Source organism: Cuculus canorus, chromosome 3 (genome assembly GCF_017976375.1).
Source record: "Cuculus canorus isolate bCucCan1 chromosome 3, bCucCan1.pri, whole genome shotgun sequence".
In the NCBI taxonomy this organism is placed as follows: domain Eukaryota; kingdom Metazoa; phylum Chordata; class Aves; order Cuculiformes; family Cuculidae; genus Cuculus; species Cuculus canorus.
Genome location: NC_071403.1, coordinates 45,389,658 through 45,403,797, shown reverse-complemented (window position 1 = coordinate 45,403,797; position 14,140 = coordinate 45,389,658). Strand labels below are relative to the sequence as shown.

Below are 14,140 nucleotides of genomic sequence, written 5' to 3'. Positions count from 1 at the left end.
TGGCTTGACATTTTTCTCCCTTTAGTGCCAATGTAAAGATTAATGGTTTAAGGCTTTTCTAGTGAAAAGCCTGTTATCAGCCAAAACACCTGTTAACCAGCTTTTCAAAGGTCAGCTGTGATTTGGGTAGTGAAATAGGAACTGGAGGAAGACTTGCTCTAGGGAGATGGTCCAGAACAGCAGAATGATATGAGGCTGTACTGTAGCCTTCTGAGTGACATAAGTGGATCCATGTTGATCTTGCTCTATGAGATGAAAAAGGACTTAAGAAGGTGAAGTAGGGAGTTTTAAGATGTGGTAGCCCTTTGCAGCATAAGACACAACTCACAATTTAGCAATATATTTGGAGCACAGCTTTGCGATAAGGTGACTTCCATAGGAGATTTTATGTCCATAGAATGCATGTTACAATGTAATTTATGTATGCTAGTAATAAAGGAAAGCTTAGGAGGTTTTTATGTCTAAGGGATATAGATTAAACAGAGTAGTTAAGGAGACTGTTAAAACAATCTGATAGGCCTGAAGAATTTGCAAAGCTATAAAAAGAAGAAAGAAATCACAGAATGGTCAGGGTTAGAAGGAGACCTCTGAAGATCTAGTCCAACACATCTCACCCCCTCTGCTAAAGCAGGTTTTGAATATCTCCAGAGAAAGAGACTCCACAACCCTCCTGGGCAGCCTGTTCCAGTGCTCCATAACCCTCACAGTCAAGTTTCTTCTTGTGTTCAAGTGGAGCTTCCTGTGTTCCCATTTGTGCCTGTTGCCCCTTGATCTGTAGCTTGACACCGTTGAGAAGAGTCTGGCCCCATCCTTTTGACACCTACCCTTTAGATATTTATAAGCATTGATAAGGTCCCCTCAGTTTCCTCCTGCTAAACAGACCGAGCTTGCTCAGCCTCTCCTCAGAAAGATGCTCCATTCCCTTAATGATACATACTTTCACAGTTAATGTTTCTCCTAGGCTTGTACAAATAGTATGTACTACTATCATGAAGTTTTTGTAGCTTTTTGGAAAAGTGCATGCTTTCAGTCAATGTTTTGCTAGCATCCAAGTGCCTTTTTACTCGCAAGTCACCCTATGTTTATAAATGGTTTCCCTAATTTTCTTGAAGAGTGTCCCCAAATTTGACACTTCAGGAAGTTGTAACAGAATTCCCTAGGATAAGAAAGTTGGAAAAGGGACCTTCAGTTCTTAATATCCAATAGAACTGGGACTTCATATCAACAACAGTGGGATTTCTCATGAAATGTCTGTTGAAAAAGACAATGACTGAAATATGTGTGCGTAGCTTTTTCCAGGGTTTTTATATTCCTGTTTTTATTTGAACGTAAGATAACTTATCTCGAAGGAGCTTTCCTATTTAAAAAAAAACATCGGAAGAAATGTGAAGGAAGGAATTTAAATGAAGGTACAGAAGTAATTTCAAACTATAAAACATGTTGCCATAAAATCAGCAGACTTTGGAACTTTTATAATGGAATACCTTTTCTTGATTCATTACAATACTAGAAATAATTGTAATGATTCCTAGACTTCTAGGCATAAGTTCCTGTAACTGGTTGCAAACCTGCTAAATACAAGTACGATTGACAGAACGTTTATTTTTACCCTAACTGTTTTTAGCTTTGGCTGTCTGTTGCCTTGGTTGCAGTGGTTTCAGTCCTGTCTATGAAGTTCCTGCTACTACGATGATTCAAGTGTTGTTTTAGTATCTACTGAACAGCTAAAATACAGCAGGCTAAAGAAAATGTTAACAAGGATGTGGGCATAAACAGTAGAGAAGACCTTCTGATTTATTCAATATCGAGATTTAATTTCATTCCTAACAGCTACTGCATTTTTAGTTGAGGGGTTTCTGAATGGTACCAGGTGTTGTAGTGTTAAAATGACTTTTTTCTGCTGTTATGGAAAAGAGAGAGGTAAAAATGGCAGATTTCAATGGGCCATGTAGAAACTTAGTACAGCAAAACAAATCTATATTTATCTAGTGTTATTTTTAAAGGAGACAATGTGTTCCTCCTAAGCCCTCTTTATTTTGTAAAATAGTGCTAGATATCTCATGCCATCACCTGCTGATTGCATAGGCTTCCCCTATGTCAGTTGGATGTTCTAGTGTCTGTATTATCCCCTGTTCTGCAGGCATACAAATTTGCACTTGTATGAAATGACTTCTTCACTTTTTGACTGGCTGTAGTACACTGGTTAGGTCTGTGAAGTAACTTTCCCAGTTACATGGGGTACAACACTAGTCTGAAAATGGACATCTAGGAATGAGGAAGACATCGCACTTTAATAGTGTTTCCAAATGATGGGTAACCATAAATTTAACTAAGAGGCTAAATTGCATGCTCCTTTCCTGTAGTGAAAGCCAGTTGGCATGTTGAGTTGAGCTTTGTGACAGAGGCTTAAATCAGGAAGTTGTGTTCAAACTGGAGCATTCTTTAGTGCTGGATGGATACATAAAGATATCTATAGTTGTTGAACACTGGAGACAAATGACACTCTTGAAATGCAAATCAGCTTAATGTTTATGTAATGAACATAAACCAAAACACAACCATAGCTGTTTTATATAATAAACTGTGTGTTTTGATCTCATTTTATAGTTGTTAGTACCACTGATTCATTTTCAATACCAAAAGTAGTCAATGTAAGCAGTCAACAAGATAAATTACATTTGAGCCTTGCTTATAAGCCTTTGTTGTTTGAAAAATAATTTTCAAGTGAGTTGCACAGCAAATTTGCAATTTTTTTATTCACAGTGGACCAGTACAGGTTGTAGTTAGGATTCAGGAAAAAATGGTAGTAATCTTGCAGAGAAAAATGGAAGAGAGCCTCATTTTCATATCGGAATACTCTGAACTGTGATACATGAAGCTGAGAATCTCAAAGGATTTTGTAGAAACTTTGCTTTATAGGTGTTTGTAACAAAATGAGGCGATATTGGAATGTTCCCAGTTGCATCCCAGTAAAACAGGTAACTTAGCTTCTTTTGCAGAAAGATCTGCACAGACCTATTTAAGCAATAGTTGTAGTTGTTGCGATAGGACTAGATTATATTACTAGGTTATGCAAAAATAATTGCTATTTTTAACCATCAACTTTAAAACAGTATATCTCAGCTTAGAATAAAATGCATTTGTTGGGATAGAGGTCTGATGAGTAAGCTGGGTGAGATAGTTTCATAGCCCAGTCATTTGTGAGACATGCGGTCAGGCATTGTCATAGATAAGAATCGATCCTTCTTGACCAGTTTTGGATGAAGTCGCAGTTCTTGGTGCATTCTATAAATTTTCTGGAAATACTCTCTGCTGTGATGGTTTTGCCAGGATTCAAGAAGTTGCAATTCTACTTGCCAAGCACCAAACAGTGACCATAACTTTTTCTTAGAATCGTAGAATTGTTTGGTTGGATAAGACTTTAGAGATGATAGAGACTAACCCTATCCGTCCACCACTAAATGATATCCCTGAGCACCTCATCTACGGTCTTCTAAATACCTACAGGAATGGTGACTCAACTGTCTTCCTGGGCAGCCTCTGCGAGTGCCTCATAATCCTTTCAGTGAAGAATTTTTTCCTGATGTCTAATCTGAACCTCACTGGGTGCAACTTGAGGCCATTCCCTCTTGTCCTATTGCCTATCACCCAAGTCAAGAGACCAACACCTACCTCATCACAACCTCCTTTCAGGTAGATGGTGATGAGGTCTTCCCTCAGCCTCCTTTTCTCTAGGCTGAACGACCCAAGTTCCCTCAGCCGCTCCTCATAAGACTTGTTCTCCAGCCCCTTCACCAGCTTTGTTGCCCTTCTCTGGGTGTGCTCAAGGGCTTCAGTCTCTGTCTTGTAGGGTGGGGCCCACTGAACACAGTATGCGAAGTACAGCCTCACCAATGCCGGGTACAGGGGCATAATCACTTCCGTGTCCTGCTGGCCACGCTGTTTTTGATACAGGCCAAGATTCAATTGGTGTTCTTGGCCCCCTGGACACACTGCTGACTCATATTCAGGTGGCTGTCAACCAACACCCCCAGATCCTTCTCTGCCAGGTGGCTTTCCAGCCGCTCTTCCCCAAGCCTGTAGTGCTGTGCTGGGTTGTTGTGTCGCAAGTGCAGGCACAGCACTTGGCCTTGTTGAACCTTATGTATTGTTGGTCTCGGCCCATTGATCCAGCTTGTCCAGATCCCTCTATAGAGCCTTCGTACCCTCAAGCAGATCAACACTTCCTCCCAGCTTAGTGTCATCCGCATACTTGCTAAGGGTAAGTAAGTACCATCTGCTCATCCAGATAGTTGATAAAGATACTGAACGGAACTTGACCCAACACAGCACTAGTAACTGGCCTCCAACTGGATTTAACTCTGTTTACCAGTGCTCTTTAGGCCTGGCCATCCAGCCAGTCTTCTAACCAGCAGAGTGTGTGCCTGTCCTGGCTGGTGGTAGCCAGTTTCTCAAGCAGAATGCTTTGAGAAATGGTGTCAAAGGCTTTACTAAAGTCCAAGTACACTGCATCTACAGCCTTTCCCTCATCCATTAAGCAGATAACCCTGTCATAGAAGGAGATCAGTTTAGTTTGGCGGGACCTGCCTTTCATAAACCCATGTTGATGAGGCCTGATCACCTGATTGTCTTGTGTGTGCTGTGTGATAGCACTCAAGATGACTTGCTCTGTGACCTTCCCTGGCACTGAGGTCAGAGTGATGGGCCTGTAGTACCTTGGATCCTACCTGTCTTGTAAATGGGTGTAACATTTGCCAGCCTCCAGTTTAGTGGAACTTGCCTAGTCAGCCAGGACTGCTGGTAGATGATGGAATGGGCTTTAGTGAGCACCTCCACCAGCCCCCTTAATATCATTGAGTGTTCCTCCCTTAATACCTCTTTGGGAGGTGTTTTGGTGCTTCACTTCGGTCCAGCCATTGCCTGTAACACCATCAGTTGTTGTACAGACTGCATTTTTTTATCAGATGTCACGATACCATTAAGAAGCGGATTGCTTTTCGTTGCGCAAAAGCACAAAGCAGACTTAGTAACGACAGGGTTTTATTTTTGTTCAGCTTGTGGCAGCAATTTGTCAAAGTTTTTTTGGTTTTCTACTTTGGTACAAATGCCAAACAACCGTTGAATGGTTAATGTTTAGTAGTTCTGCAACCTCTCCAGTTCTTTTACATGGGTTTGTTTCAGCACTGCTCCTCAATTGAATATCCTCTCTTGCAGAAGCATGTCCACAACCTTCCTCATCTTCAAGGCTCTCATTTCTGTTAAGAAATCTTTTGAACCACTGTCAAGCTGTATGTTCATTGATAGTGCCCTGGCCAAATGCCTTGTTAATACTGCTATCAGTTTCCACTGCTTTACATTCCCTTTTGAACTTATAAAACAAAATTGCTCACGTTTGCTTTTTTTCTCCATCTTTAATTCAGCAGTGTAATATAAAAAAGAATAAACAGTGAGAAGAGAACCACTAGCATAAATAAGTAGAGCAAATTTTGCACTTCAAAATGGCATACTACATGAATACAGTTAAGTAAATGTTTAATCCAAAATAAGGCTCACGTCTTACAATAACAAAAATGGCAATTATTTTTGCACCAACCTATCAGTTTTAAATATAAACACAATATCAGCTCACTAAAAGATGATGTTGAATTTGTTTTGCTGATGAACCATTCTGTATGAAGACTCTGTAGTACTGTGGTATATTCAACATCATCTTATGAGTGCATAAATGTTAGCAAAACTAAGGAAAAAATCAGGTAAATCTGGATTATCTGATTGCTGCTGCATTTAATACAGAATTGTTGTGCAAAACTGTTAGGGAGCTATGTGAAGTCCTCATTGTATACCAGAACGTGGGTAGTATAGGTGCAGAAAAGGTATTTGCTTTTTTCGAACTGGTAGATGTAGGATTGACCATATCAGCATTTAAGTAGTTTTTTACTACAAAATAGAACTGTGTTTAAATTTTAAGCATCATGCTTCTGTATAGTAAATGACCTGCTCTCTTGTTTTAACAGTAAAGGACCTCCCTCTTCCCAGATTTGTTGTGTCAAAGAATGAACAAGAATCCAGACACGCTGCCTTGTATTCTTCAGATGCTGATAACCCAGCTTCGTATTCTGGTGTGATCCCTCCTCCACCTGGCAGGATACAAGTCAAAAAAGGCTCTGTGAGCCATGATGCGGTTCAGCAACGTACATCAACTGATCAACAGGTAAATTAATTTAAAAGATTAAACGAGACTCTTAACAACCACTTTGTGGCATAGTTGTAAGTTTGGTAGGACTTCTAAGCTTTGTTTTCAATGTAGTTTATTTTAGAAAAAGAATACTAATGTATGTTGTATAAGACCACCACATATGCTCCTGAAATACTTGCATGTAGGAGACACCTAGCTAAGAGGTCTTAGAATGTGTTTATAATACTGCTGGTAGTGGACAGAGTTGAGATGGAAAAGAAAATCAAGGTGGAAGACGTGATAGCAATTCAAGTTGTAATCATTATGATGTTAATACCTCATTTATTAGATAGTTCGCGTTGGCTTCCTGGCTGTTGAAACAGTAGTGCTGAATATCATGGAAGACTGGATTTCTAGTCTTTTAGCATGCTCCCATACCTTTAAATTTAAAATACTTCATTTGGAAATTTTTTTTAAAGTCTTATAGTTACTTTTCTTTGCCTTGCATTTTATTGTTCAGCTATTTAATTGTTAAGTAGAGAAAGCGAGAACCAGAAATAAGACAGAAGTTTTCACATAGCTTTTTATTGTGCTCTAATAATGAGAAAACCGTTTTTTTTTCGCCTGCTGGTTCTTCCTTCTGAAGCTACTGAATAAATGGAAACTGTAAAAGCTTACAACTCTGTGCCTCCTTATAATTCCTCATGTACTCTCTTTCCCCAGGGAAATCTTTTCCGATTGTATTTTCACAGGCAAGAACACTGAGTGCAAATATTAAATTTTACTGGGTGGGTGTGTGTTTCTGCATAACTGTTGAATGAATTGTTTTCTTCCCCGTGGTATGCTTTTTTTTCTGAGTTTGTTTTGTAAAGAATTGAGGAACTCGCAAACATCCCTTAATCTCTCTGGGAATCAAGAAATCACTCATAAACACTTATTAATCTCTCTGGGAATAATCCAGACTGGTCCAGGAAAAGCAAATTAGCAGAGGACATCTGTAATCGGTGTTCAGTTGCCACTTCCTTTTTCCCAAACTGCAGATGGGGGCTGCAATGAAAGGAGGGCTGGCAGTAGAACTGAAAATAACTTGTCGTTATCTAGTTGTGGTTAGATGTGTTTGCAAGAGCTCACAAGCGCTTCATGAAGAAATGAACTGCAGATCTCCTTGATCTAGAGATGGAGTTTTAGGGTAGTTGGAGTGGTGTTTTGTATGCCTTCATCATAGTATTGAGTTTATTTAGAGAACACTGTAATTCATTGCAGGAATCTGTACTGGTTTAACTTTAAAATAACAAAAAAAATCTGGTGTTTGAGGTCTTCAAGTTCTGGATTAAACAGCCATGCATTCACAAAGGTGCAGAAGCATCTGAATTTCATTTCTCAATCTTGATGATAGAAACAGTTTGGTGTCTCTTTCACATGAGACTGTATGGGATCATCTGAACAAAGAAACTCTGTGTAAGTCCTTTTGAGAGATCTGGCCCAGAAAACAGACTTGGAGCAAATGTAACAGACAACACAGCATTGACTCCAGTGGTTTTAAGCTGTATTCATGGTCCAGAACATGAGGGACGTATTGTCTGATTTTACACCCTATTGTAAAACTGCATTTTCTGTGGCTGATTCTATTTCTGACTGTACAGTGAATCTATTCAAGCAGCCTTCTTGTCTCAGTCTAATATTTATTGATTTGCTCACCATTTTGGAAAGAAGCAGAACATTTGAATCCTCTTAGGCTGAGAAAGGCGCTTGAGCCCAGGTTTCTCACTTAACCACATAAATACTCTAATTGGGTTATTTTCCAAAAGACAAATATGGATTTTATCCATGATTTTGTAGACATTGCTGATGCAGTTGTGCTTACTTGAGGATGCCACGCAGATTTATACAGTCCAGAAAGATGTTTGCATTGTGAATTTTCATTGTATGCAACCTGTCAGTGATGAGGATTAGAAAAGCTGAAGTCTGGGGAGTAAATTACAGCACGTCATTTTCCTAGGGGTCACTGTTCTTTCTGGAAGAATTTGGGTATCAAAGTCAATCAAAGTCAAACCTGGATATTTAAGACTTGGAGCTTGTCATGTAGTTGTTAATTACTCCGTTAGTGAGTTTGGGGTTTGGTTTGTTTTTTTTTTTCTCTGCTTAAACTGTTTGCTGGATTTGGTAATATACCTGGCACATCAAAATACATGGATTTCATAAAATACTCGGGTTGAAGTATTATTTATATGAAATCTTAAGATATCTTAATCTTCATCTTTAAAAATTGGGTTAATTTATGCAGAGCTTTCCATATTGGTGAGAGTTTTCATGCATGGGTTAATATCTTATAATTACAAATAATTTTTATGTAAAAGAATTCAGTATTGCTTATTAAAATGCCCTAGCTAAAGCTATATCTTTATTCATTTGGGGCACTTCCCCTCAATGAGCTTCACTTGTAGGCAGCGGGGTCAGAAAATGGCAATCAGGTTGTTTCCAAAGAGTTCATTTTTAATGTAAGCATGAGCTACATTCTGTAACGTGCTTTTTCTATCTGTAGTCATTTTTGTGGTGGTGTTTTTAGTTTATAATTGCTAAGTATTCTATAAATATAGCATTGTCCAGAAGTTTGTATCTTATTAATATTGTTAGTGTTAAAAGATGGTGACTGAAGTCATGCCTGGCTGTCATAGAAGCTGCAGAACTGATTCCAGGATTGGAATCTGGTGTCCAAGTGTGATGCAGAGGTTGATCAGGTACTGCTTTAGGATATTTTCTCCTGGCTAGCTACCTTTTCCAGAAAATTGGGGTAGCTAGTTTTCAATAGGTGTTGAGGCTCTTAAAAGCTCAAAAACATGTATGTGGCAAATACTTATAGGCTGACTTTTCCTATATCGGGTGTAAATAAAAATTACTCATCTAGCTATGTATGCATTAAACATAACACTGATACTCCAGATTATGTTGATTTATTGCTATATTGATGCAGCTATATGAGGGAACAGCTCAAATTTGGCCACTGTAGCAGTCAAATATTGATCATTTCAACTTTAACTATATGAGAAGTTGTGTGACTTTTTTTTTATAAGGCTTTGTCAGTAGTCCATTTCTGTTTGCTTCTGTTTTGTAGGTTGAACAGGTAATTCCAAGTAAAATATATCTGGTAGTAAATAAATTGTTCTGGAGCACTGGGCTGTAAAAGGCCTCTTGTGTCATTGAGTAACCCTCCATTAAAATGAATAATATTAGGTAATGTTTTTTAAAAGATGATCAGAGTTCTCTCTTGAAATAGCAAACTTGTATCCACACTGGCCTTAGTAGTAATGTAGTTGAATATTTTTGGGAGTATGGTGGAAATTCCCACTTACTTTACTTAGATTAGATAATACTTGTTCTTTTAACGACTTTGTCTTTAGTATTTGCTGCAGAACACTACCAATTCTTACTGGAAAACCATCATATTCACTTTTAGCTTTGTTTTGCTTGACAAAACAGTCCACAGTCTCAATTTCATCTCATAAACTAGTTACCGGTAATCCTCTTAATCCTTCTCTGCCTTTGATCCTATTTGAATTTATTCTTATGGAAAATATTTTATTAGGTATGTATTTCTTGTTCTGAATGAGATCTCACCAGTATTAATACTCTTTTGTGGGGTACTTCCTTATTACTGCGTGAGACATCTCATCTCATCTCATGTAACTTAGCAGCTGTGAATAAAGCAAATCTATCATATTTGACGTATTGTCATGCTCTGATAGTTGACCTGTCCATACAGTCTTCTATTTTAAACCTATTGATTTGTACAATGTACTTCAGTATAATTTCCTCTATGCAAGAAACTAGTTTGTTTTAAAACTCAGTAGTTTACCTGTGTCCTGAGAAGAGTCCATTTTTCTGGTGCCTCTTTACATTTGTCAGAATTCATCAGTGCGCCTTTTAGTGTGCATGAATCGTTACTTAGAGTATCAAATGAGGTCATTCCCCAAATCAAGTCGTTCAGGAGCATTATTGGAAACTTCATATAGTTCCCATTCTAATACGCTCCAGCTTTGCTGCTTCTTTAGCTAATTCTTTTGCAGCTTAGCTTCTTGTTGTATTGATCTCCACATTGCTGGAATTATCTGGTATGGCACCCACTGAAGTATGCTGAGGTTCGGGTTAGTTCAGTTCCTTTGTCTAGAAAATCTGAAAAATAGTATAAGACAACTTTTATAAAAAATTCCCATGCTGTGATCCCATTTGTTTGTGTGTTTCATTTTCTCCAAAAACTAGTCTTTTAACCTTTTGAACTGTTGAGGTTGGACTAATAAGCTTGTAATTGGCTTTCTCTGAAAGCGTGTAGTGCTGCACGTGGAGAAGTTCACATCGAACTTTAAAATGGTTGGGTTTTCAGTATGAATGCTATTTGATTACGAAAATGTGGGTTCTGTGATGCAATTACCATCTCTAGCATAATCTCTCTTCTCAACGGATCTGTTCCCTGACTGTTATGCAGGCTGTGTGGTATCAGGACCTGGATCACCACACCCTTCAAGCTACCCTTCGGATACCGTGTCTGGCTTCATAGTCTCTGGAATTCTCCTTAGGAGGCTTTCTTCTGGCTTGAGGTGTGAGATCCAGGAAAAGATTTATAATCTCATTTGACTCAAGTGTACTTGCAATGTCCTTTTGAGGCTGAGATCTCTCCAGAGTTGCTGTAGTGCAGTATTGTGTTGTCTTACACCAGTTTGCTTGACTTATCTTCACTAAGTTTCTTCTCTTGGAGCCATGTTGTATATCAGATTTTTTAATTAACATGTTATTTGGATATATATTGTATATGAAAATGACAACTTCTTACCCACTGCAAAGGCAGGTACTTTATTAATGTTAACCTGTATATAAGGACTGAATGACCTGTATGTAATTGCAGTCCCAATAATTCAATACCTACTCACTATGTTTTTCCCTGACTGCTTTTGAGTGGGAGTCAGTGTTTCTGCAGTCCTCCTCAGTCCTTCCTGGCTTGCATCTTCCTTCTTTATGCTTGCATCAAGCCATCAGTGTTTTGGCAAAGCCAATATATATCCAGCCATATATTTGCGTGTGTACATATAAATATATATATATACACACACATATGCACATTTTTAGAAGAGTAATTAAGGAGCTTAAGTCTCCTAAGCTTCTAGTAAGCTAGATCAATGAATACCATGAGTGGTATATGCAGTTGGCTGGGATTGCACAAGATGAAGATGGTGCAACAGTAATGCCATCTGAATTTAGTTTTAAATATTTTTGGAACGTGTGTTTTTTAATGGTGGTAAAGCTGAAGGTGTGGCCTGTTCCTCTTCCAGAAACTTTTGACATAAGATTTAATGACATGCTTTTGCTGTTCAATAATTTTCGGAGTCAGTAAGCTGAAGTTCCAAATCAATTGTGGGAAATCTGTAAATATTTGGAATTCTGATATAATGTTGACTGGAACACTGAGAATAACGGTAATTATTTATTATGCTTGTACTTCTAATGATCTGTTACCATTATTACCTCCTTTACAGAATCAGATGAGAACCAGGGGTAAAGTAGATGTTTAGGTGTATTGAAATTGATCAAACTTACAGTTTATTGTGTGCCTTGAGTATAAGGCCAAATGTTAGACAGAGACCTAGTGAATAGTGGCAGTTGTCAGCTTCTATAGGACTAGACAGCTTCATGAGGACTACATGTTAAGAGTTTTAATGTTCACGTGCAGTTATTAGAAGTAGTGAGTGGTTTCATCTAGGCAGACTATCATACATTTGTCTGTCAGGTTTTCTTCAGTACTTTTACAGTAATGATTCAGATGGTCCAGAAATATATAGGAGTAAACTAATAGTGTCTGTGACCAAGCAAAGCTTTCCCTAGGTTTACTCATGATATTTTGTCTAAAAATTCAAATACCTTTCAAAGCTTATTTGATAAAAATGGCTTGTATAAAAGTCAATGGAAGAGGCAGCTTTTAATTGTTTTCAGTGATGCATGATCATGGTTCTCCTAGCACCTGTAGTATATGCCAAGAGAGGTACATACAACCTCAGTTCTAGCTTCCAGTCTGTGAGTGGCTTTCTGGATACTGTGACTCTTCCTGCTCTTGCTCCTGTGTACTTGCCTGGGTATGAATGTACTGTCATCTAAAACAAATTCATTGTCAAGTAAGATGCTAAGAGGGAGAGCCTTCAGGCAAATTTCAGAGAGGCACGTAACTGCAACAAAAAAATTAACTGGTGGAGTTAGTGTCGAAAAACAATGACTTTGACTGTGCAGTCAGCTGGTCCCTGAGTTGAAAGTTGAAGTTAATCAGTATTGCTCCCAGCCACTTTGCCAATACATATGGACATCATTTAAATGCTTTGAATGGAACAAAATCTTATGGCCTAGGAACTTATTTAAAGAAATCTGACTTAATGATCAGAACTTTTGGGAAATGCTTTCCTTCACAGAGTCGACCAGGCTAGCCCTGTATCCTAGGAAATATGAAAATAGAGTGGAGAAAAAGGGAAAGTTTACATCAACGCATTAGGAAGTAACCAGTCATCATGGCCCTAACACTTTTCTGTTAAGGATGCATGTAGTTTTAGTATGTACCTTGCACGGGGAGGAGCTTATTTATGGTGTGTTCTTACTGACTTTTAGACTTTTGCAGATGTAACATTGATTAGAAAGCAGTTAGTGACCTCTGAATATTCAGTTAAGTAAACCAGTTCAGTATTGGCAATCATATGGAAGTCTACAGTCAGCATGGCAGTTGGTACTTGTTAGTGTATTAACAACTGTTGACATAAGTGTACCAAACTTTTTTTGTCTACTGCTGAAGACTTCTGAGATTTTTAGCTTTGTTTTTACTTTTCTGGAAACTCAAAATTCGAGCTTTGCTTTCTTGGTGTACTTGTTTTCACATACAGTTCAGTTCAAGTTGGGACATCTGGCAAACAGGAATTTCAAAAGATCTAGATATAGGGAGGAGATTACTTTCTACTGTATAAATACTTTGCATATGAATTATTTTTCCTTTGTATTTTCTTTGAAATTAAATAATTTGGTATTCTGAATGTCTCATGAGAACCGATTCTGGGTAGAAATCGCACAGTTGTGATTCTATGTTTTCCTACCTGTTCAGGGAGAATATAGTACAGTGTGGGATTAAAGAGAAACTTGAGCCTTAGCATCAGGAGCAAAACTACCTTGTAATTTGTACAGCAGAGAAGTATATCCTAGATGGCATCATTCTTTGAAAAAATTACATCTATGTTTTTGCATATTAAAAAAAACACCTGAATTGTCTAGTGATTTTTTTTTTCCAATGTTTAATTCTGGTTTGTTTTTTAAATTAAAGTAACTGTGAATCACTTGACGAAAATTAGGTATGATAATAAGTTGTACAGTAAGTAATCTTTTCTTTTGAGACCTGGGTTCAACAGTAACTTTTATTACAAGTGAAAGTGAGTATTTTAATCTAGTTTCTTTTATAACCAAGTCATTTAACTTGGTACTGCTGTTGTCTTAAAAATGCCAAGTTTAAAATATATTAGATGACGTTTGAAGTGAATGTGTCCAGAGCCAGTCATACTGTACCCAACTTCTCCCATTCCCTCATTTTAATAAGTACTAAAATTTTTACTCTCTAAAATGGGACTTTAACTGCGGTGATGGTTGTTCCTAGAAGTAATGGGTTTAGATAGACTTTTATGTATTTAGTTAATTAGTAAAAAACTTAAAAGGTTCCTTTGTTTTATTAGGAGTCCACATCTCCAGTTGTTTCACCACAGCAATCCCCACCAACCTCTCCACATACATGGAGGAAGCACAACCGCCATCCCAGCGGAGGGAATAATGAACGACCTCTTGCTGGACCTGGGCCTTTTTGGGCTCCATTTAGTGAAGCACAACCAGGTATAAATGTCTTCTGTTATGCTTCATCTGTAATCTGAAGTTGTGGAATTTTTAAGTATATTATATGAG

At 38.0% G+C, this 14,140-nt stretch overlaps 1 protein-coding gene across 13 annotated transcripts in view; it reads left to right on the top strand.

Annotated features, from left to right (window-relative positions):
• REPS1 (RALBP1 associated Eps domain containing 1) overlaps window positions 1-14,140 on the top strand; it is a 65,047-nt gene that overhangs the window by 15,935 nt on the left and 34,972 nt on the right. For all 13 annotated transcript variants that reach the window (XM_054061446.1, XM_054061442.1, XM_054061438.1 and 10 more), the window contains exons 3-4: window positions 6,015-6,211; window positions 13,918-14,071. In XM_054061446.1, coding sequence (XP_053917421.1) covers window positions 6,015-6,211; window positions 13,918-14,071 — 351 coding nt within the window. The remainder of the gene's footprint in view (window positions 1-6,014; window positions 6,212-13,917; window positions 14,072-14,140) is intronic.